At 37.3% G+C, this 22,064-nt stretch overlaps 1 protein-coding gene across 1 annotated transcript; it reads right to left on the bottom strand.

Moving 5' to 3' along the window:
• Positions 1-544: 544 nt before the first annotated feature.
• On the bottom strand, positions 545-21,781 carry shtn2 (shootin 2). The gene is made up of 17 exons (XM_055191344.2): positions 21,629-21,781; positions 21,256-21,299; positions 20,856-20,916; positions 20,579-20,673; positions 19,836-20,016; positions 19,625-19,722; positions 19,011-19,092; positions 18,834-18,928; positions 12,714-12,860; positions 12,371-12,524; positions 11,292-11,466; positions 11,059-11,114; positions 6,203-6,297; positions 3,686-3,715; positions 3,521-3,574; positions 2,948-3,101; positions 545-899 (listed from the first exon to the last, which is right to left on the bottom strand). The coding sequence occupies exons 1-17, from the start codon at positions 21,660-21,662 to the stop codon at positions 763-765; spliced, it is 1,692 nt and encodes a 563-aa protein (XP_055047319.2). The 5' UTR covers positions 21,663-21,781; the 3' UTR covers positions 545-762.
• Between the last annotated feature and the right edge of the window lie 283 nt (positions 21,782-22,064).

The following is a 22,064-nucleotide window of genomic DNA, read 5'->3' as shown; positions in this document are numbered from 1 at the left end:
TAGTTCTGCTTAGTGACCTGTTAAATACAATATATAAAATATTTTAAGGTAATCAGAGGTTTACAGCTAATGGCTAGCAATATAAAACGGGGCCACCCTATATTTGCCCCATCATTTGTACCATTCACATGGAGACATTTCAAATGATATCAAAATTATATAATTCATGCAAAAAATAACTTGTATTTACGCAATATATTATATAGTCTTTCTTAGTGTACTTTAGACTGGAGACCAATGTGTATTGTTTTTTCTGAGTTATTCCTGTGGTTATTCTTGCCTTGGTGTGTACTTTAAATGATTACTATTTTTTATTACAGAGCAAGAACACACAAAAAAACACACAATTTTCAGAAAATCCCATCATGTTCAGATGTGATAGCCTAATTGTTTTCAGAGCATACCTCATTTTTGAGCTTTACAAATTTTAGAGGGGAATCTGTACTTAAGGGTCACAGCTTCATTATTTATCTTATAGAAACTCAGACTTTTATACAACACCAAGACAGACTAATTGCAAAGAAAAGTTAGGCGTACACATAAAAAGAAAGAATGTCTTTTATTGCATTCATAAATCAATTTCGAATCCATGGGTCCTTGGCTTCTTTATTAGAAGTTAACAGGGCTAAAGCTTTATGCAGCCTTGTGACATTTACTTTAAACAAATTCTGGCATCTGTTAAAAGGAAATATGTGTCTAAGTCGAACTTCAACATCACGATTCTCAAAAATGTAGAAGTTCAAACTAAAAGACCCCTAAACCTTACTTATCTTCCCATATAATCGACTCAGAGGCCTTTATGCGAGAGGCTCTCTTCTCGCGGTTCTGCTGAAGTCTCCTGAGGACTGGGGCGCTTTTACTCTCCCCCGCCCAAGGTGAAGAGTTCACTGCAGGTGAATCTGTGAGAGGAAAGATTGAGACAAAGTTTTACTTAATGGCTCACAAAAAAAAAACATTCATAACCAATCAATAACAAACAAGAAGATATCTTTATATGACCACTGTGAAGGATAGGTTATGTTTCTTATTTCTACTTGTTCAATAAATCTAATTCTGGTTAAACACACTGGCGTGGAGCAAAGCGAGCCTATGGGCGGGAGCTCAAACCCGGACGGCCCCAGACATTTTTAAACCCTGGCTATATTTTCAGTGATGTATAAAGACCTTACAAAATGAACTTACTACATTTTTATTATTAGAATGAGCCGTTTTTCGCAGGTCCCCTTACATGGAAGTCGTCATTTCATTCTGCCATGTCTCTACAGTAGTCCTAAATGGACAAACGTTTAGAGCGCATTTTGTCACAGACAATGCTGTGTTGTTCCTTTGCCGGCTACCGTAGCTTCTCTATGAATTTCGAAAAGGAGGGGTGAGCTGTGGTCTTTTCGGGTCCAAAGAAATGTACCCGACCCGAAATGCCCCAAATCCCTTTTTACCCAACATGCATGAATCTCTTGACAAAGACCCGACCTGAGACAAACCCAACAAAATTAGACCTGACCTAGTGGCAATTTTTTTAACCTGACTTAATGTAAACATCACCGACATATGTGCAGTCTGCAGCCTCGCACACACCAGTCCGACAGAAAGAAACCCTGGTGGCCTCATAACCAATTTGGCCAGCTGGTCCACTTATTGTCATTGGTTTTCTGATGACTAGATCAAGGTAACCGCTACAGTGTGCATTCAAAATTGATTGACAGGTCTGGCTGAAAAATTAACTTACAGCCATCCACACAATGTCGCGAGTGCTCTTGGAAAACACGCAATGTTCGGGTCTTCTCGGATCTGTTCAGCAAAAACACATTCATTTTAAATTACCCGATACCTGAGGCCACTAATATTACACCCGACCTGTGTTGGAGATACACGTTAATTTTTTCGGGTTGGACCTCAGCTTTTTGGATCTAAGTGGACCTTGAGCCATTGGTTGTAATTCCTAATCTCACTTCTAGATGCCGCTAAGAATCTACACAGTGGACCTTTAAAGGTGCCAAAGAATGCTTTAATACAACATGTTGGTGTGATCTGATATATAGTAGGTATGTGACTTTATTAAGTGCAAAATTATCCAGAGACTGTTTTACACGTCCATTTACAACCCTAGGATTTGTACTGTGTGTGTGTGTGTGTGTGTGTGTGTGTGTGTGTGTGTAAACAAACCTTATGTTTGAGCCTGTATCAGATGAAGATACAGTTTTTGAAGAATAATCTATCGTTTGGAGATTGTTAATGGATGTTTCTTCAGCCTAAATGCTAACATATAGCATAGCAGTAACTCAGCAGTCACAACTTTGTTTTTAGCTTTGATTCAGATCTGTAATTAATTTAATGTGTCATTTAATGTTGGGGCGTACATCACGACTGTAACGTCACAGTGGGTGTTATGTTGCGATTGGACTGTTTTTCAGCAGTGTTTTGTATGCACAATGTTTACAAAAGAGGGAAGAAACAATAGTGTTTGAGGCTCATGATATGTCGTTGCCATGTACAGAACTCTTATTATACATCTATGCCAAGGTAAATACAGTTTTACACTCTACGGCACCTTTGAATCAATAAAAACCTATAAACCAATAATGGTTTTAACTTGCTCACTGGGTGTTGACAGTAACATATATTAAGGGAAAATATTCTTAAATATTCTTTTGTCCCATTGTCAGGTTCTTTAATGTAAACCATTACTATTTGATTTCTCATTGTAAAATAATTTAGCATTGTTAGGTCTAATATTTCTATACATTTTTGTATGCATGCTTGTTGGTTAGTTTTTGTTTATGCTTTAAAGGTAAGCAAATAAATGGTAGAAATGTATTGTATTGATTCTTAGTTTAATTACAATTGGCTCACCTAATGTACAGTGCATGTTAAGTTAAAGCAATCAAAATTGCTTTACATTCAGGTTGAGATTAAATTAAACTTGCCAGGGCTGTATTACAGTAAATACCTTTGGGTTTTGGTGAATCAGATGGAGTCCCTTTGTCATCCGCTATGGCCCGCCTCCTTCTCTGGAGCACCATCTGAAGCTCTGCCTCCCCGACGTTCCGGCTGAAGCGTTTTTTAGATTCGCCTCTTCGAGGGCCAGACCTCTTCATGGAATCCTGATGTGATCCGAGTAATGAAAATAACAACAAGCCACAACTTTTTTGCAAGTTAATTACAGGTTAATTTCAGATTAGGGTGTATATACAGTATATTTAAAAACCAACACTGGCAACAGCATTACAATTAAATACACTAATATTAAGTATTTTATGTGTAATAGTTACATTATTATGAATAATAATGATTGCTATAAACAAGTTTTCTGCCTATGTAGAGTATGTTGCTTATTGTAGGCAAGTAACATCAGATCGTAGCATATTAAAATCTCAACTGATTTGTGGTTATCTATGTTTGTAACAGTATTTTACTTTTTCATTTTTAAGAATTTTAGTATTTTTGTTTGACTACTGGCCTGCCATTATCTGTAAAAAAAAAAAAAAACTTGGTAAGCAGTGGTTGAGAGATCTTGTTTTACCAGCATCCCCTGTAATTCTAATACAGCTGATTTCCGGTTCTCAGCTCTTTGTTCCTGTAAAATAGTTAAAGAAATTTAAGAGTAAAAAACTGCCAAAGCACTAGTAGATTGCAAAAGTGACTGAAAAACATATTAAATTATTGAAAAGCATGCAGTTCCACTAACCTTCCATGCATTTTCCTCCTCTACTCCAGCCTGAAATGAAACCAAATTGTTTGTTAAATGGTTTGAATCAAGTCAGAATCAAGTCTTAAATATTGTAAGCATGTCTTTTGTTTTATTTGATGTCGAAATTGGCACACAGAACAACACTTTCAATATTTATTATTACCACATATACAGTATTGTTCAAAATAATAGCAGTACAATGTGACTAACCAGAATAATCAAGGTTTTTAGTATATTTTTTATTGCTACGTGGCAAACAAGTTACCAGTAGGTTCAGTAGATTCTCAGAAAACAAACAAGACCCAGCATTCATGATATGCAAGCTCTTAAGGCTGTGCAATTGGGCAATTAGTTGAAAGGGGTGTGTTAAAAAAATAGCAGTGTCTACCTTTGACTGTACAAACTCAAAACTATTTTGTACAAACATTTTTTTTTCTGGGATTTAGCAATCCTGTGAATCACTAAAGTAATATTTAGTTGTATGACCACAGTTTTTTAAAACTGCTTGACATCTGTGTGGCATGGAGTCAACCAACTTGTGGCACCTCTCAGCTGTTATTCCACTCCATAATTCTTTAACAACGTTCCACAATTCATTCACATTTCTTGGTTTTGCTTCAGAAACAGCATTTTTGATATCACCCCACAAGTTCTCAATTGGATTAAGGTCTGGAGATTGGGCTGGCCACTCCATATCATTAATTTTGTTGGTTTGGAACCAAGACTTTGCCCGTTTACTAGTGTGTTTTGGGTCATTGTCTTGTTGAAACAACCATTTCAAGGGCATGTCCTCTTCAGCATAGGGCAACATGACCTCTTCAAGTATTTTAACATATGCAAACTGATCCATGATTCCTGGTATGCGATAAATAGACCCAGCACCATAGTAGGAGAAACATGCCCATATCATGATGCTTGCACCTCCATGCTTCACTGTCTTCACTGTGTACTGTGGCTTGAATTCAGAGTTTGGGGGTCGTCTCACAAACTGCCTGTGGCCCTTGGACCCAAAAAGAACAATTTTACTCTCATCAGTCCACAAAATGTTCCTCCATTTCTCTTTAGGCCAGTTGATGTGTTCTTTGGCAAATTGTAACCTCTTCTGCACATGCCTTTTTTTTAACAGAGGGACTTTGCGGGGGATTCTTGAAAATAGATTAGCTTCACACAGACGTCTTCTAACTGTCACAGTACTTACAGGTAACTCCAGACTGTCTTTGACCATCCTGGAGGTGATCATTGGCTGAGCCTTTGCCATTCTGGTTATTCTTCTATCCATTTTGATGGTTGTCTTCCGTTTTCTTCCACGTCTCTCTAGTTTTGCTTTCTATTTTAAGGCATTGGAGATCATTTTTGCTGAACAGCCTATCATTTTTTGCACCTCTTTATAGGTTTTCCCCTCTCCAATCAACTTTTTAATCAAAGTACGCTGTTCTTCTGAACAATGTCTTGAACGACCCATTTTCCTCAGCTTTCAAATGCATGTTCAACAAGTGTTGGCTTCATCCTTAAATAGGGGCCACCTGATTCACACCTGTTTCTTCACAAAATTGATGACCTCAGTGATTGAATGCCACACTGCTATTTTTTTGAACACACCCCTTTCAACTAATTCAACTAATTGCCCAATTGCACAGCCTTAAGAGCGCGCACACCACGAATGCTGGGTCTCATTTGTTTTCTGAGAATCTACTGAACCTACTGGTAACTTGTTTGCCACGTAGCAATAAAAAAATATACTAAAAACCTTGATTATTCTGGTTAGTCACATTGTACTGCTATTATTTTGAACAATACTGTACATCAAGGTTTTAAAGGTGCAGTGTGTAAATTTTAGCGGCATCTAGTGGTGAGGTTGTGAATTGCAACCAACGGCTAAGTACACTGCCCCCCTTTCGCATTTGAAACACATAGAGAAACTATGGTAGCCACCACCGGACAAAGATGTCATCATCGGAGACAACTTAGTAAAAAAGGTTTGTCCGTTAAGGGCTTTTGTAGAAACATGGCGGCACAAAATGGCGACTTCCATGTAAGGGGACCCTCTTTGTATGTAGATAAAAACGTCAACATATAACGGTTCATTATGAAATGTCTTTATACACCGCTGATAATATAGTTTTGTATATTATATTGCATTTCTGTCAAAAAATACCTAAAAATTACACACTGCACCTTTAAGATAACAATTTTTACATTTTTATATCACTTAAATCATTCTTAACCAGTAATTTAACAAAATATGTTTAATACATGTAAAAAAATTATTGTTAGCTCTGTTAACATACATAACCTGGATGTTAAGTGTTAAGAATATTTTGGAAATGTATCCCACTGTCAAGAGTACTGTTTGTATCGGTGTGCAAATAAACATAGTATTTTTTGTTATTTGCAGATTTCGATTATAGTCATACAGTCAATGGGAAAATATCTCCGGACTGAGCTATGCTCCATTCATTTCCTCTGCAACACCACAGTTCAGTCCAGCAATTTATTTGTGCAAAGTGACCCAGCCTGTGGTGGTTTAAGAATAGGTTTAAGTACAATTCCCTTCTTGATTCTTTCCATCATCTCATCCACAGCTCTGGACTTCATATCATCTATCTTTTCTGTGAGAAAATCAAGACAGCATTCATTAAAGAAGAGCAGCACATTAAAAGCACAGCCTTTTATTTAACTTTAAATTTGAATTGTATTATAGACATTTATAAAAAGGTTAGTTCGATTATTTGATTCTGGTAAAAGGCTAGGCTTTATTTGTAAGGAATAATTGACGACATGCCATGGAATTATTCAAAAAGAATACACTACTAAGGAGGTAACGCGGCACGACGCGAAGCAAGCCACGCTTACCACAAGCATTGCTCTGGTGGTTATTTTAAGACATTGCCTACGGCCTCGTGCATCTGGCCTAATCACACCCGTGATTATATAGAGCTATATCACATGACCCCGAGAGCGATATTGCTTTTATACAACAGTTCGACGGCACACGTTTGAAAAAAGAAAACTAGAAACCAACAAGAGTTATTTAAAAAGCCTCTTTGTTGGGGAATTTCTTTATTCTGCCACGGATTTGAAGGCCAAAAGCAGGTAACACTTTCGGCTGTTTTGAATGTCATAACTCAATAGACGGAATAGCTGTTTCTTAATATTACCGTTTTCTTGGTCACAAAGTGTAGATTTAAGATTAGTTCAGTCGAGAATATATATGTATAACATTCAAATCTGCAGTCGATTAGTAAAGATAGCGCCTATTTGAACATTTGCTTAGAAAGATTCGGACAAGACCCAAACACACCAACCGACGTCGGTGTTCACTCACCCTGATGACCACAGCCTGATCTGGGCTACATCCCTGACAGGGATTCCCTTGCTCTGATGTAGGCCTATCTGTGTTTGATTATCAAAAATGTAATCAAACCAGCAGTATTTGGAGTCATATAACTATTCCTTGTTTTTTATTCATATGTAGTGTATTTTTTGTTGTTATTGTTTTGCCGTGAGGTAAAAGTTAATAAAACTATATTTGTATACTATTGATTTCCATTTCATCTTAACGCAGTACGAGCACTCGCTTTATAAATAGACTTTGTTCTTGTCAGTACTACATATAACAGAATAATTAAGTGTTTTAAATTGTAACCAGTTTTTTAAAAGTCAGAGATATGTTTCTGCTTATAAATATCAGTGGTGATATCTCACAACGTGTTTTAATAGTCATGTCACGCGAAACTTGCTAAATTTTTTACAGATTTTCAAATGGTTTAGTTAGTTATAAATGTCAGAGATGTGCCTGTGACACTGCATACTTATGAATAATGTTCATAAAACATCCATAATTATAGCCACATTAATAACATTTGTAAGAAACCAAACCATTTGAAAATCGGTAGAAAATTGAGCAAGTTATGGTTATTTAAAAGTACATGCACCATTAAAACACAATGCTACAAGTGAGCGAACTGCCTGAGACAAGATGGCCACCGGTGATGGCGTTAGAGAATCCGCCGTAAGACATCTAGCTTTTATTATACATATATACGGTTTAGGGATGCACCGAATCCAGATTTTTTAGGTTCGGCCGAATCCCGAATCCACCGTTTAAGATTCGGCCGAAACCGAATACCGAATCCTACTCGCATCCTTATTCCAACACAGTAAAACACATTAATGAAGTAAAAAACGTCCACAGCAGTGTATTTTTCATTTTATTTAATTTTAACTGTACATTATGCCAGGATGACAAGTTGGAAAAACTATTTTGACAATTACCATAAGCCTATGCATAATGAAAGCGATGCGTTGCGACACGCTCGTTTTTCCAATAAGCAAGCAGCTCCGCGCTGAAAACTATATTTAACTTTGAGTGAGAAGCTCCGCTCGTCAATGTCAGTCTTCACACTGCCGTCCAATTACAGTGGAGGAGGGGCGGGACATTACCACAGCAACCAACCGGCTCACAGCTGAAGCATCACAGCTACCAAGCGCTCGGCTGAAAAACAGCTGGCATTTGGGGTCCTCAAGGCGTTTTCAGCGGTGTTTAAAAGTTTTGATGTGTCCAGCTGACCGAGAGAAAAAGCTCATCTCCACGTCAGCACCCGATGTGTGTAATCAACGGCTGCGTGACGTCGACCAGCGTAGCGCAAGCCTAGGGTTCGGTTCGGTGGAAAAAAAATCTAGGATTCGGCCGAACCCGAACCCCGCCAAAAAGCCCAGTATTCGGCCGAATCCGAAACCGAATCCTGGATTCGGTGCATCCCTAATACGGTTTCAGCAGTAACAACATAAACAAGCGGTTGTCGTGGTCCGCACGTAACTTCCGGTAAACTCTGCTAAGAAAAATAACAAAAAAGTTCTTTAAACGTAGTTTATTTATATAACAAGCAAAAAACAACACATAGATTACCTAGGAAACCAAAACATTATTATTATTTTCGACGAGGCATTTGTTCAAGAGATCAGTTTAGCAACTAGTCAGACCATAAAAAAAAACGAAACCGGAAGTAAAGTTCAGGTCCAGACGTGTATCGCGTCAGCGCACGTGCGTCCGATGAAACCGTCTGTATATGGTCAGGGCACTGATCTGGGAGTCGACATTTTAAGGGCTGTCACAATCGCAAAATCATTCCAGTGCACTGGAATGTTCGTTCACTAAAAATCAGTTAGCATCATTGTTCCGTTCATGTTCACAAAAAACACAAGACCTTTTCTGAAGATTCCCAACAGAACTCATACGGCAAAAAATACATATATTTGCCAAAAATATGTTTTAAATATATGCTAAATACATTTTGTAAAGTAAAGCTTAAAGGGGACAGAGAATGAAAAAACATTTTTTACCTTGTCTTTGCTAAATAATGGTAGTCTACCCGCATTCACGAACATACAAAAAGTGCTAGACATGCTAAACATCTCAGTCTCATAGAAATTCCTCTTTTAGAAATGTCAGCCAGAAAACGGCCCAATATGAAAAACTGATGCTTATGACATCACAGGCATCTCACTGCCCCTCTACTTTAAAATAATTGGCTACATTTTTTGAGTGGCAGCAAAGTCAGCCAATCAGTAATGAGATTACAAGTTAAGCCAGTAGGGGGAGCCAAATAGGTGCAAAACCACTTGTTTAAAATCCCCCACCCTAATAGAGCTATCTGAGAGAGGTTTTTAGAAAGCTTCTAAGGCATTACAGACCCAAAGAAAATTTGTCTACATGTCACATCACAAGGACAAGGATAAAACAAGGGGCCCTTTCGAACGAGCCCACCCGCGAGTATCTGGCCCTTTCCGCAGCGGAGATACGGGGTGCCGTCTCTGGATTTTCCCACGGCCGCTGCTCGGGCGCCTTAAGTCCCAGGACGTCGCCCTCGGGGTCGGTCGCTCTACCCGAGGGGACCTTTCGAACAAGCCCGCCCTCGACCCTCCGACCCTTTCCGCGGCCGAGATACGGCGGTTCGAAAAAAAAAAAAACCGCTCGTCCGGAGTTTGCTCGCCCGTAGCGTCCGCTGCGTTCGTCCGCCGGAGGCGTGACTGGTCTTGTTATCATTCTATGTCACCTTTAAATAAATATATTTTTGAATTTGAAAATGTATTTATTTTAACCTTTATATATTAACATATATTTCAAAATCTGTTGCAGGGGCAACAAATACATTTCTAATTTTACAACCACTATGGCAAACTAAATATATGTTTCCTGGTCAAAATATAAAAGTTTGTATAAAATATATAAAGTATAAGTATAAAATGTATAACTATGTATAAAATATAAAATTATAATTATATTTTGCAGTTAAAAAAATATTTTTAATTTTATTCTGTTCAAACCTGTAATGTTTTTTTCCAATGCAACGTGAATATAAATGCTTTAAATATATTTATTTTAAAAATATATTTCAAAATACACAAAAATAAATCTTTGTAAACATATTTCAAAATATATTTCATTTTTTGGTAATTTTTTACAGTATGGGTAATCGCAATCGAACCAACTCAATAAACTTAAAGGCGGAGTCCACGATGTTTGAAAAACGCGTTGGAAAAGGAGACGGGCCGACTACCAAAACACACTTATAGCCAATCAAATCAAATCAAATGCCGGGTTGCGTATGTGTGGGGCGGGTCTATCAACAGAAGGTCCAGATTCTATTGGGGTAGGGGCGTGTTTGTTTAGGTGATTTCAAATATCAACATTGGCTTTCAAACATCATGGACTCCGCCTTTAATGAAACGTGACAGAACTTTCATAGAGAAAAACGTTTGTTTTAATTTTAATATAAACACACATCGCTAGACAGGAATGGACCACAATCTACTTAATATTTAAATGCAATATTCTTCCAAATTTATGAATAATATGTAAGACATTAATGAAAGTGTTTATCATAATATACTTTAACAAGTGTTTAAAAATTAAGTTAAGATATTGGTTTTGCCAATTGTCAATGAATTGCTGGGAATTATCACACGGGCTTAAGCAGTCAAGTCAACAGTGCGCCAATGTGAAGTGAGCTAGGGTCCTTAACAGTGCCCAAACCTTTGTACTAAATATATTGATTTACAACCTCGGGAGCTAGGGAACTGATTGAGACACAGGCAGGGACTATTTTTTCAAGTGAAAGCAAGGCTTTTAGTGATTTTACTTTAGGAAAGTTCCACTGATGCTTAGTTTTAATATTTGTATTATGTGGTAACCATTTTATAAAAGCAATAAAGGATGAAAGGTTTGTGCTGTGTCGTGAATAAATAAGGGCTGAAGGGGTTGCAAGCACTCTGTTTCCTGTCGTGCCAAACAATTCTCTTTAGCCATAACTTATTCCACGATTCAGCCTTAGACCAAGGACCTTATTGCTGACTTAAAAATCTCTTACTTGCAGGTTCGGTGGTGCCTCCAACCTTCTTTTTGTTCCTCAAGGCCTTTAATGGGCTAAATATACAAAAAAATTATTTCCATTGGGGAAACACTCTGGAAAAGTGACCAACTGTTCACAGGGCATTATGAATACACACAGGATAATGTAAATAACATCAGATGTGCAGATACGGTATGTTTAAATGTTGTTGATGTTTAAAAAAAGATTTAAAAAATATGTTGTGTCCTTACTCTGTGACTGTTGAAGATGGAGGAGGAAGAGGTGGTGGTGGAGGAGGGGGTGGTGGTGGAGGAGGAAGCTGTGGGGATGTTGGACTAGTTGGATTTTCGTTTTCCTCTTTTGATTGGTCAGATATAACGGAAGGAAGTTCCTCCAGCTTTCTCAGTTTATCCTGGAGCTGTATGACTAGTTGTCAAATAATGACAGTTATACAGTTAAAAGCAGGGCCTAAAACTAACATTTTGCCACACCTGCCAATAACCGGTGACTTGAAATTTACCAGCCATAAATATTTTTACTGGCCATGGAACTTTTTTCCAATCTACATCACTAACTAAACAAATTTAAGAAACACTATGCAGTAAGGTACTATGTATTCGTATTAGTTAGCTTCATTAGTTAACCTGGACTGAATAAATAAAACTTCTACAGGATTTATAAATCTTAGTACAACATTTTCAATTTCAAACATTAGTTAATTTCCATAAACTAACTTGAACAGACAATGATTAACTAACACTTATGTCAACTAACATTAACAAAGATCAATAAATGTTGTAAAAAATATTGTTTATTGTAAATTCTTGCTAGCCAAGTTGATATATGCCTTCAGTCACCCATTCCTATTTCACCTCATCCTTCTCACGTGTCTGTATTCACATACAAAGCCAGTCTCTTTAATTTATTGTCATTGAAATGCCTAGAATTTATAAAAATGTCACCAGCCAACTTGGTGTGTGTTAATTTCAGGCGCTGGTTAAAAAGAAACCTAGATTTCACTGCAAGTTGTATCATGTGTACAACTGTTTGTGACAAATAAACTATAAACTTATTGAATTAAACTGAATAAATTATTAATGTTTTATTGCTTAGCTCAGGAGGCTTAATTTACACTTATAAATTTAAGATGTTCATGGCATTTTTGACATCTTATTAGAGAAAAATCTGGGATGCATATCTACTCTTTATTTAATCTTGTTTAAGCTACAATGATATTAAAGACATTGCAAATGGGATTTTTCTTATTGGCTATATCATAAAATATAAGGTCATGTTCAATTGCAGCGTTCATATTATGCATTAAACATACTTTCCGCTTGAAGTGCAGTTAAAGATTGCTGTGAGTCTTGCAGCTGTGTTTCCAACTTGCTTCTTTCTTTCTCACTGATCACCAACTTTGTTCTTACAGCTGCCAGATCTGATAAAGTGCTGAGCTCCTCAGTTGCTGTCTGGGATTGTTTCACCTGAATTTTGTCAAATTAGAGCAATAAAAAGAGAACAAAAATATTGAAAGGTTCATTAGAATTTTGGTGTTAAATTTCTTATTTCAACCAAATGTTCACAAAACCACTAACCACGAATTTGCAAGTTTTCAATAAAAATGGCACATACATTTTGATATTATCTTGTACACTCCCACAGATTATGCTTACCTGGGTTTGGAAACAGAGTCGTATCTCTTCCAGTACTTTGCCAATATCAGTGATTTGATTCAGAGCTTCTTGTAGTTGTTTCTCAGTCTCTGCATTCTGTATGAGGGTCGCAGTCTGTTTTTGGGTTTCCTTCTGTTTCACAAGCATCTGGAGGGGACAGCAAATCACCAAGTCAATCACCTCACCTGATCAATAACTAGAATGTTTCTGTAGTTGAAATTGTAAAGCATGGCGGCGGTGCAATATACTGTATACTTTTAGTGCACTGTAAGTTGCTTTTGAATAAATCTGGCAAATATAGACGGTTTCATTGGATGCATGTGCATTGTCGCAGTTACGCGTCTGGGTGGAACTTAACTTCCGGTCTCTGTTTGTTTATTGGTCTGACTAGTGGCTTAACTGAACTTTGTTTTGGGTTCCTAAAGACGAGGGGAGACGGCGATCATGGATCACCACTATGTGAAGGGAGGTTTGGTAGCCGATCTGTAGTAAACATTGTATACATTAGACTAAATAGTACACATTTTACACAATAATGTTAACTCAGTTTAGTATTTGATACACTTTAGCTATGATTTGAACTAAGGTGACCTATCTATTTGTTTATTTTGTTTGTTATCAGAAATAAACTACTCCAAAAAGACTCTTATCGGCTGTTATTGATTCTTTGCGGAGTTTACCGCAAGTTACGTTTGTCCCGCGAAAGACGTTTATTTATGTTGTTACTGCGGAAACTGTCTATATGTTTTTTTATTTTTTTATAATTTAGTCAAATTAACTTTTTTAAGTACGAAGGAGGATTAGGGCCAAGCTAAAATAAAAAATAAAACCATCTTGAGATTAAAGTCATTAAAATGCGAGAATAAAGTAATTATTTAACGAAAAAAAAGTCAGAATAAAAGGAATCTCCCTCATATAAAAGGCAATATGGGGGGGGGCAATGTGATAAAACAAAATTCGGCGCACACCTTAATAAAACAGGCATGCAATGAACAGAATATCGTGATTAATAAAGGGTTTCATTAATTGGGTAGGGTAAAGTATACGCACATGGAGGCGCACCTAAATGGAAGTGCACAGGTTATGGGGGATATAAATCGTATAGCAGAGGAAGGAATGGAAAGACTCTGTGGCTTTGTGAACTAACCATTGAGATAAATGCAACGAGACGAGTAGGCTACATTTCACTTTAGGTGTGTTCTCATGAAAGCAACAAGTGCAGACCCTTATAAAATCCTAAAATACAACATTGAATGTGGCTTAATGCATCTACACAGTAATATTACAACACCATATTCAGCAAACATTTTATTAATAAAATAATTTTGTGTACAGGCAAGCAGAAGATTTCATAATAAGAACACAAACCGATAAAGGGCACGTTCGTTTCCTTCAATGAAAACAAGCACATTCTGGGCTTTTCTGCTTGACCGTACATGCTTATTAATAATATATTATAGTGTGTAGTGAATTTAGTGTCTTAATACAGTAAACAACGTAAGAATAAGCCTAAACTGAATATATTGACTACATTCTCGAAATTTTACGACTTTATTCTCGTTAAATAATGACTTTTTCTCGTTAAATAATGACTTTATTCTCGCATTTGAATGACTTTAATCTCGAGATGGTTTTATTTTTTATTTTAGCTTGGCCCTAATCCTCCTTGGTATTAAAGTAATGCACAATATCAACAAAACGTTTTCATTTCAATGTTTATTTACTTTTAATATTTTAAATTGTGCTTAGATCTATTGTACATCTGTACATATTTCAGTAATAAATGTTCATGTGTAATCTTGTCCAAATCCTTACAATCAACATGATTTTTGCTGTTTGCATGCTCATACTGTCTGTGAGGGACAAAATTATGATTTGGACCATATTCAGATGCAGTACTAATAGCAATATTACTTAAATACAGAAGAAGAGGAAGAAGAAGATAACAAAAAATGCTCTATCATCAGAAAAATTAACAACTCTGTGAGAAACAAATATTTTATAGTCACCATATTTAGATGCAGTATTAATAGCAACATTCATTAAAATTGAAAATAATAAAAACAATATTTTTGCAGCTCGCATGTCATAAAAAAAATGTATGAATCTGTAAGAAACAAAACATTCCATTTGCACCATATTCAGATGCCATATTTAAAGCAATAATATTCAGAAAGATAATAAGAAAATAACGGAATAGAAAATAAAAAGTAAGATTACAAAAAGCTCATTTAATAAAGAGAAACAGGAAGCAGGAAAGAGAAATGAAAGTTCGTCATGTGTCGAAATGTTTCGTCTCTCACTTCTCACCTCCATTCACGCCCCTTTCGTTCAGCTTGCAAAAACCACATATCTAAACCACCAACCAAGACCCCTGTGGCGCCACAATTACCGGGAAAGCGTATGTGCTTGACAACGACATGGCACATCCCTTTGTGTGATGACGGCCTATATTTTCTCCCTTTCGAATTAGTCCATCATTAGAGCCTCTGTGTCTACAAAAAATACTGAACAAGATAAAGATGAATGTGTTTTCAAAACAGAAAGAAAACACACAAATGGAAGGGGTGGCGATAAAGATGTGTCATTCAAGCTGTGTGGTGTGTGGCCACACATTCGGAACGAGATTGAGTGCTGTGTGAAACATCGGGGGTCCTTTTCACAGGTAAAGGCCCCCTGTTGGGACCCCCATTATGTCTGTGTCTCCAAATGGGGAACAATACACACAAAGGCGACAATGCAGATGGCGGATAGGAAGTGTCAAACAAGGACAGGGGTTTAAAGACCTGCCGATTTTCAAACTGCCATCTTGATGGGTGCTAATTATGGCATTACTGATTACTGCAAGACGAGGGATGCCACTTTTAGGCTGAGATGCTCATTTAGAGTGCATGAATGATAAGCTTACTAGTATTAACAGGGCCAGCTGGACTGGTATGGTCAACAAGACTAGTGTTTGTGTATGTGTGTTCAAATGAAACTGTCTCCTTTCAGTGTCTTTTTGTAATGTTATGTGTTTCCTTCTGCTGTTTCACAGTTATGAGCGTGAATTGAACGGATCTATGAGGCTATGTTTACACCTGTTATTAACATGCATTTTGTTCGATCGGATCATAACTGGACAACGCTAAACACAGGTCTGACACTGTTGAGCTCATCCACTTTCGACCACATTCAGAGGTATCATTCGGTTGGATTGCTTTTGTGGTGCTCGAACACATTGGAACACATACGCAGGCATGATGTCTTTAGGCTTTCATTGATAAAACTAAAGTGTCTGCTTTGCGCCATTTACATTTTTGTTTCATTTTGTGAGCTTTTGGAAGTTGCGTGAGCTATTTCAACAATTGCTCTAAAATATCATAGAAATCTCTTACACATACATCTACAAAACTCTGTGCATCATGTTTACTAACAATACAAGCAGTGGACATAATATTAGTTTTATTAAATGAAAGCAGAGGGACTGGCCCACACATCAACCCCTCAAAAATCAGGACAGAAGTGGTCCAAAGTGGTATTTTTAACCAAAGTGGATTGAAAATAGTCTTGATAGTCTTAAATCTTGATTTTAATCCAAATTGGATTAAAATACCAGGTGTAAACCTGGAAGTGTCTCTCTTGTAGACTTGTGATTATATAGACCAAAACGCAACTTAATACCAGTTATAAAGAGCACCTAGATTTACTATCACATACCTTGATCACTGTACTTGCTTCCGTCTATAGTCTAGATTTAGAATAAGTGATTTATTGTCTGTCAGGGCTCAGGCCTCTAAGAGCATTTTTCACTGGGTTTGTTTGCTACGGTCCGAGCCCGAGTGCGAATGTTCCCAGCGCCCCCACAGCATTTTTTTTCACACGATTCTTTTAAAACCTAGTTCCCTTGCGTAATCTGATTACCGACGCACACGTACAAGAGGATATGAAACACAATGCGACTTAGCATATTTTTTGTTTTTTTAATATGTTGGTGTTATCATGCACAGCAGAGAGAGCAACAGCTGCGCATATGTGTTTTGGAATGCTAAATTCATCAGTTGTCATGGTTATCGTGTGTTGTGGAAACTAATGATCGACGTCATTGGCTAAAACGCAAGCGCAGGTTACTTTGCTTCGTGGATAAGTGCGCTCCTGAGTCCAAGGTACTTTCACATTCATGCGAACCATTCCACACTGCCATTGCAACCAAGCTCATACCACCTCCTTCAGGTAGTCCTGTGTTCAGTTCACCTGGTGCGCTCCTGACCCCATAAGACAGCTTTCACATTAGGCAACAAGTTTTTCATATGAACTGTGCCCTGTTTCCCACTAAACTGCCAGTGTAAAAGCCCCCTAAGAGTTAATAGGAATATTTTGTTGTTATTTCCTGTTCCGAATATAACCCTGGTCCAACACACCTGTCGGTAATTGGCAAGTGATCCTGAAGCTCTTAATTAGCAGGTTCAGGTGTGTTTGATAAGCTGAACTCATGCAGGGGTGCGTTTCCCGAACAAAGACCTAGCTCGCTGCTGAACCACCATAGTACGATGCATAGTTGGCAGAGATGAGGACTCGAGTTTGAGACTCAGACTCGAGTGTGACTTAAGTCACACACACAGACATCAGACTCAACTTGAGACTAGTCCATGAACAAAGTTTAATTTTAGGAAACGTCTGATGAGCTCGCTGTTATTCCCCTCCCTCCGTTACCCATAACCTGCCCACGACGTAACACGTGACTTAATACATATCTGCTCCGCATGTACGGCCACCCATTAGTGAACATACATGTCGACTGCACCGGTCGCTGCTGTGCCATTCATCGGAAGCTTTGGGTAGTGCTGTGACGGACCTGCGGTCCGGCTCACATGGGATTTGCAGATTAATATGTAATTAAAATAGGGAAAGTTTATCATTAACGTGTTACTTAGGCTTGCAAATGTTAACATTCAAGTGATTTGAAACAATTTAACCGCAAAAGGCACTAAGGTGAGCAGATATCTGTATGCACATGCAGTTAAATGTGTCAGGTCCAGCTCCAGTCAGGTCCAGAGTTGCGCTACTGTGTGTCATACTGTAGTCCATTAACATACATTTGCTGAAAAGAGCAATGAAAAACAATGTAAAGTTTTTATGTGAAGCGATTGTTTATGCTACATCTTCTTCCTGAAGCGCTGTTTGGAATTCGCCCTCCGCGAATTTCTGTACCTAATGCTAATTTTAGACCTTACTTAATGTGCAACTTTGTTCTTTTTTATAAATTTATTTGTTATTAGAGTTTTATTTGTTACAACGAGACTTCAGACTTGACTTGGACTCGAGCTCAAAGACTTCAGACTTGACTCGAACTCAAGCTCAGAGACTTGTGAGCATCTCTGATAGTTGGAGAAACTAACTAGCTTCTCACGACTGTTTCCCGAAAGCATAGTAACTTTGTTGCACATTCGTCATTTGAACCATGTTGGTTTAACAACATAGTTGATACTGTCTTGCGGGAGTTGGGGTACTAATTAATCTGTTCAAATCGATTTAATGTCAGATTACAGCTGTAAATGATGTATTTTGCACCGGATGACCAATTTTGTTTTCGTGATTTAGTTTATTTATATGTTGTTGTTTTTAGGATATTTAATTCAACTAATTCTTGAGTCACTCCTTCCAGCGATTTCCCCGGGTCTTAAAGCTCGTAGGACTGCGCACATGCGCAGTTTTCAAATGCAGTGCTTTGATTCTGTTTACAAACTTAAAGACGTAGAATATTTTTTATATATTTAGAATGATGGATATAGAATGTACTACATGATTTTGCTTATTTCGTTCAAAAGCATGATCAACGTAAGTCTACATATTATAATAACAAGGAACTATGGTTCTAACCACAGGTGAAGAGCTGTCGTTCAAACCACACAAGTTTGCGATGCAACTATGTTTTCGGGAAACACCAAATCATTGAACTTAATCAGTAATGACGAAACTTTTGACAGTAGTTGGCTAACGATGCTTTTGGGAAACGCATCCCAGGACAGTGGGTCCCCAGGAGCAGGGTTTGAAGACCTCTGGTTTAGCCTTTTTAGCCTGGTTTAATGACAATTTGACTAGTTGTGCTCTGTTTGTTTCCAACAGTAAGTTTAGGATTACCTGGTGTGCAAAAACTTCAGCATGTTGACGGAGTCCTTGCTCCATTTCAAGCTTTTGGGACATATCTGCAAACTCTTCTGTAACAAGCTGGGACACTGTAAACACACAGAAACGAAAAGTAAATCTTTTGTTTTGCAGGTGCCTGTTTATACTGTAATGTGTTTAATCGTCACTAACCTCTTTTCATTTTATTCACAGTTCTGCTTTGCTTGCTGAGTTTCCTAAGAATGGCCTCCTTCTCCCCAACCTCCAGCACCAGCTTAAGAACATGATAAAAGTGTAAAATTAAATATATGAAATTTTATTAAATCAACATTGCCAACACTGTGCATATATTCTCTGAACCGGCTTGTTTTCTGCAGGGTCACACGTGGGCTGGTGCTTTTCCACATTGTCTTGGGGGCCACATTGCTAACCCTGTCTTTTGGGGCAAGTTAATTAATGCTTTAAATGCCAAATGCAAAATCAGAATGTACAATAATTTGCAAATGAAAAAAAATCATGAAATGATAAATACTTCCAAATAGCCACAACTTTTTTATTCCAAGTAGGATGAATTAGCAGGAATATACTGTAATGATAACATCACCTAAATAAACAGCTCTCTGAAAAACTTGATTCTTATTGTTTTTTCCCAGCATTCTGTGGTCAGATTTAACATTACATTATTATTTATCCTGATTAAGTAATACAGTGAGTTAGATGTAAAAAAAAAATTGTGCAAAAAATGTCCCAGACTGCCCTTAATCTGTCTGAAAATGTTATGTTCTGGATGCCTTAGCCTGCTATACCTTTTCCTTCAGATCTTCATTTTCTTTCTTAAGTTGTTCCACCTGCTCACAGAGTTGAATTTTCTCCCCAAGTAACCGGTCCATTGATGACTGCAACTCTGCAGAGATTTGGACAAATAAAACCAGAAAAATCATCACTGTCTTCCTTACTTTGTTTATCCTTGGGCAGGATTATTGGAGTGCTTATTTTTTATTGACTATGAAGACCCACCTTTTATTTGATTTTGACTTATTAGTAGTGGATCATCAGCACTCTCTTCAACTGGGTCCTCCTCAGAGTCGGTTTCAAACTTAAGGTCAAGGTTCAGGACAGAGAGGTTTTCTGGCATCTCCTGAATCAGTGGAAGAATGGCTTGGCTTTTTCTCTTTAATACCTTGTAATCCTTTGTAACCTGTGGGTTCAAGATAACCTTATTAAAATAAGCTTTTTCAATAGAAAAGGGAAAATGCTATTGCCACAGATGGCTCTTTATGTAAACATGCTGCACAAAGTTTATGGGGCGGTTTCCCGGACAGGGATTAGACTAGTACTAGACTATTGATCTGGTAGATTGATACTCAAACACCATTTCCATTTCAAATAGGTTTCCCAAACACTCTGCCTGACTTTCATGGGATGTTCAGGAAATCATTTCCTATCCCACCCAACACACACGCTATTTTTTTAGCAATAGTAGGAAATGTTGGATTGCTTAAACAAACTTGGGAAGTGGTTTGTGAAAATTGAGAACTTGGTTTACACAAAGCATGCAAGTTAAACATTACACACAGAAATGTTTGAAAATGCCTAATTAGTTTTTGGTGTGTGTTCATTATTTGATGGAGTCCAACTGGTCATGTCAAGCTCAGTTTGGAGAACATCACGCAGCTCATAAGTGAAATGGGGGATGTGAAATAATCAAGAGAACAAACAGAAGGTTGTCTCAATATGTAAGAAAAGAGAAGTGTAAATACCTTTAGTGCTAAGGCCTCTGCCGTCTCCCTGCAGGAACGTTCAATCTCAAACTGCACCTCCAACATATCCAATTCCTTGAGCAGTTGAGAAGACGCTGAAACACGTTTTGCAAAAGAACATTACATTTCCAAACAGTTCAGATTTGCTCTAGTTATGTATTCAATATGGCAGTCTTAAAAGACAAAAGAATTTCAGGACATCTTTCAATTTTTTGTTTTACTTCTGAATTTATATTTGAGGGACTGTAATGGCAAATGACGGCCACAAATGTCTCACCCTTCTCCATCACTGACAGCTTTTCATTTGCCTCATTTCTCTCCTTCTCCAAAATCTCACACTGTAACAGATTTCAAAACGAAAATAAATATTTATAAATTAATAGAGTAAAATAGGACAACCTTCTTCACTAAAATATGGAAGAACACTACTGTCTGGAGAGAATCATTGGATGTGTTTAAAATAGCTTACTATTATATTTCTGAAAGGCATGTGCATGCTGTGTGAATTATTTAAGTATTCAGTAAAATTGAATGACCTGCTACATTTCCAATAATATACAAAATACAACAGTACACTGGGTATTTTATCCCTTGATGCCATACAGTGTTCCAGTTGACCTTCCCATTACAGTGTGAATAGAGAACCTGAAGTAAAATATCTAGCACGTCTTTTTTACCTGAATGTCTCTTTCATCCTCAGAGGCACTGTCCTCCTCCGAATCTGTTACAACAACAGTTGAAGATTTCAGATTGTTTATATCATTCATAAACTGCTGTATTTTTTATTAATAAAGCAGTTTTAATAGACAACAAAGTGTCTATTTGTCTTGTGCAAGTAAATGAATGAATTTCCTTTGTAGCTGTGATTTATAGATTTATACATTTATGTATCTCATTTCGCTGCGACTTTGATTACATAATTGCAAAAAGTAAGCTAAAATCAATATTTGTTTTGTTTATGGTGTCAGGCTTTACGTACTGACAAATGTAACATGCATCAGCAGCTTCAGAATAAATGACAATTTGCAAAGAAAAGAGAAATTATCCTACCTGAAATTTTTGAATCTGACCCAAGATTCCACATTGTTTCTACAACTCAGAAAGTCAAAAATGCACAATATCCGATCTTGTAAAGTGCTGCTGTTTGTTTCTGTTTCTGCTGAACTTTCTTTGGCAGTATGTAGAACTGAAACTTTTTATTACAGCTCTAGTTTTCATCCTTCCCATTTTGTTACGTATACTGGTACAAAAAACAACCGTGCTTTGTACTTTTTGCTAAATGAACAATGTCTCTTTTGAAAGAACAGGTTAAGATAACATGTGAAATAGAGATACTGGCCCATGTGATAGACCAGTGTAAAGCAATGCTTTCATCTAACACAGTAGTTTTCAAACCTTTTGGCATGCCATCAAACAATTTGAATTACTCAAAACATATTAAAGGGGATATATCATGAAATTCTGACTTTTTCCAGGTTAAAGTGCT

This window comes from Misgurnus anguillicaudatus, chromosome 21 (genome assembly GCF_027580225.2).
Source record: "Misgurnus anguillicaudatus chromosome 21, ASM2758022v2, whole genome shotgun sequence".
NCBI lineage: Eukaryota > Metazoa > Chordata > Actinopteri > Cypriniformes > Cobitidae > Misgurnus > Misgurnus anguillicaudatus.
This window is presented reverse-complemented; position numbering and strand designations above follow the sequence as displayed.

Bases quoted from the DNA above. Each gene is read 5' to 3' on its own strand.
- shtn2 (XM_055191344.2), bottom strand. From the start codon at position 21,662: ATGTGGAATCTTGGGTCAGATTCAAAAATTTCAG. The intron at 20,917-21,255 runs GTAAAAAAGACG...AATCTGTTACAG, and splicing joins AGGATGAAAGAGACATTCAG to TGTGAGATTTTGGAGAAGGA. The intron at 3,716-6,202 runs GCTGGGTCACTT...GTTTCATTTCAG, and splicing joins CTATTCTTAAACCACCACAG to GCTGGAGTAGAGGAGGAAAA.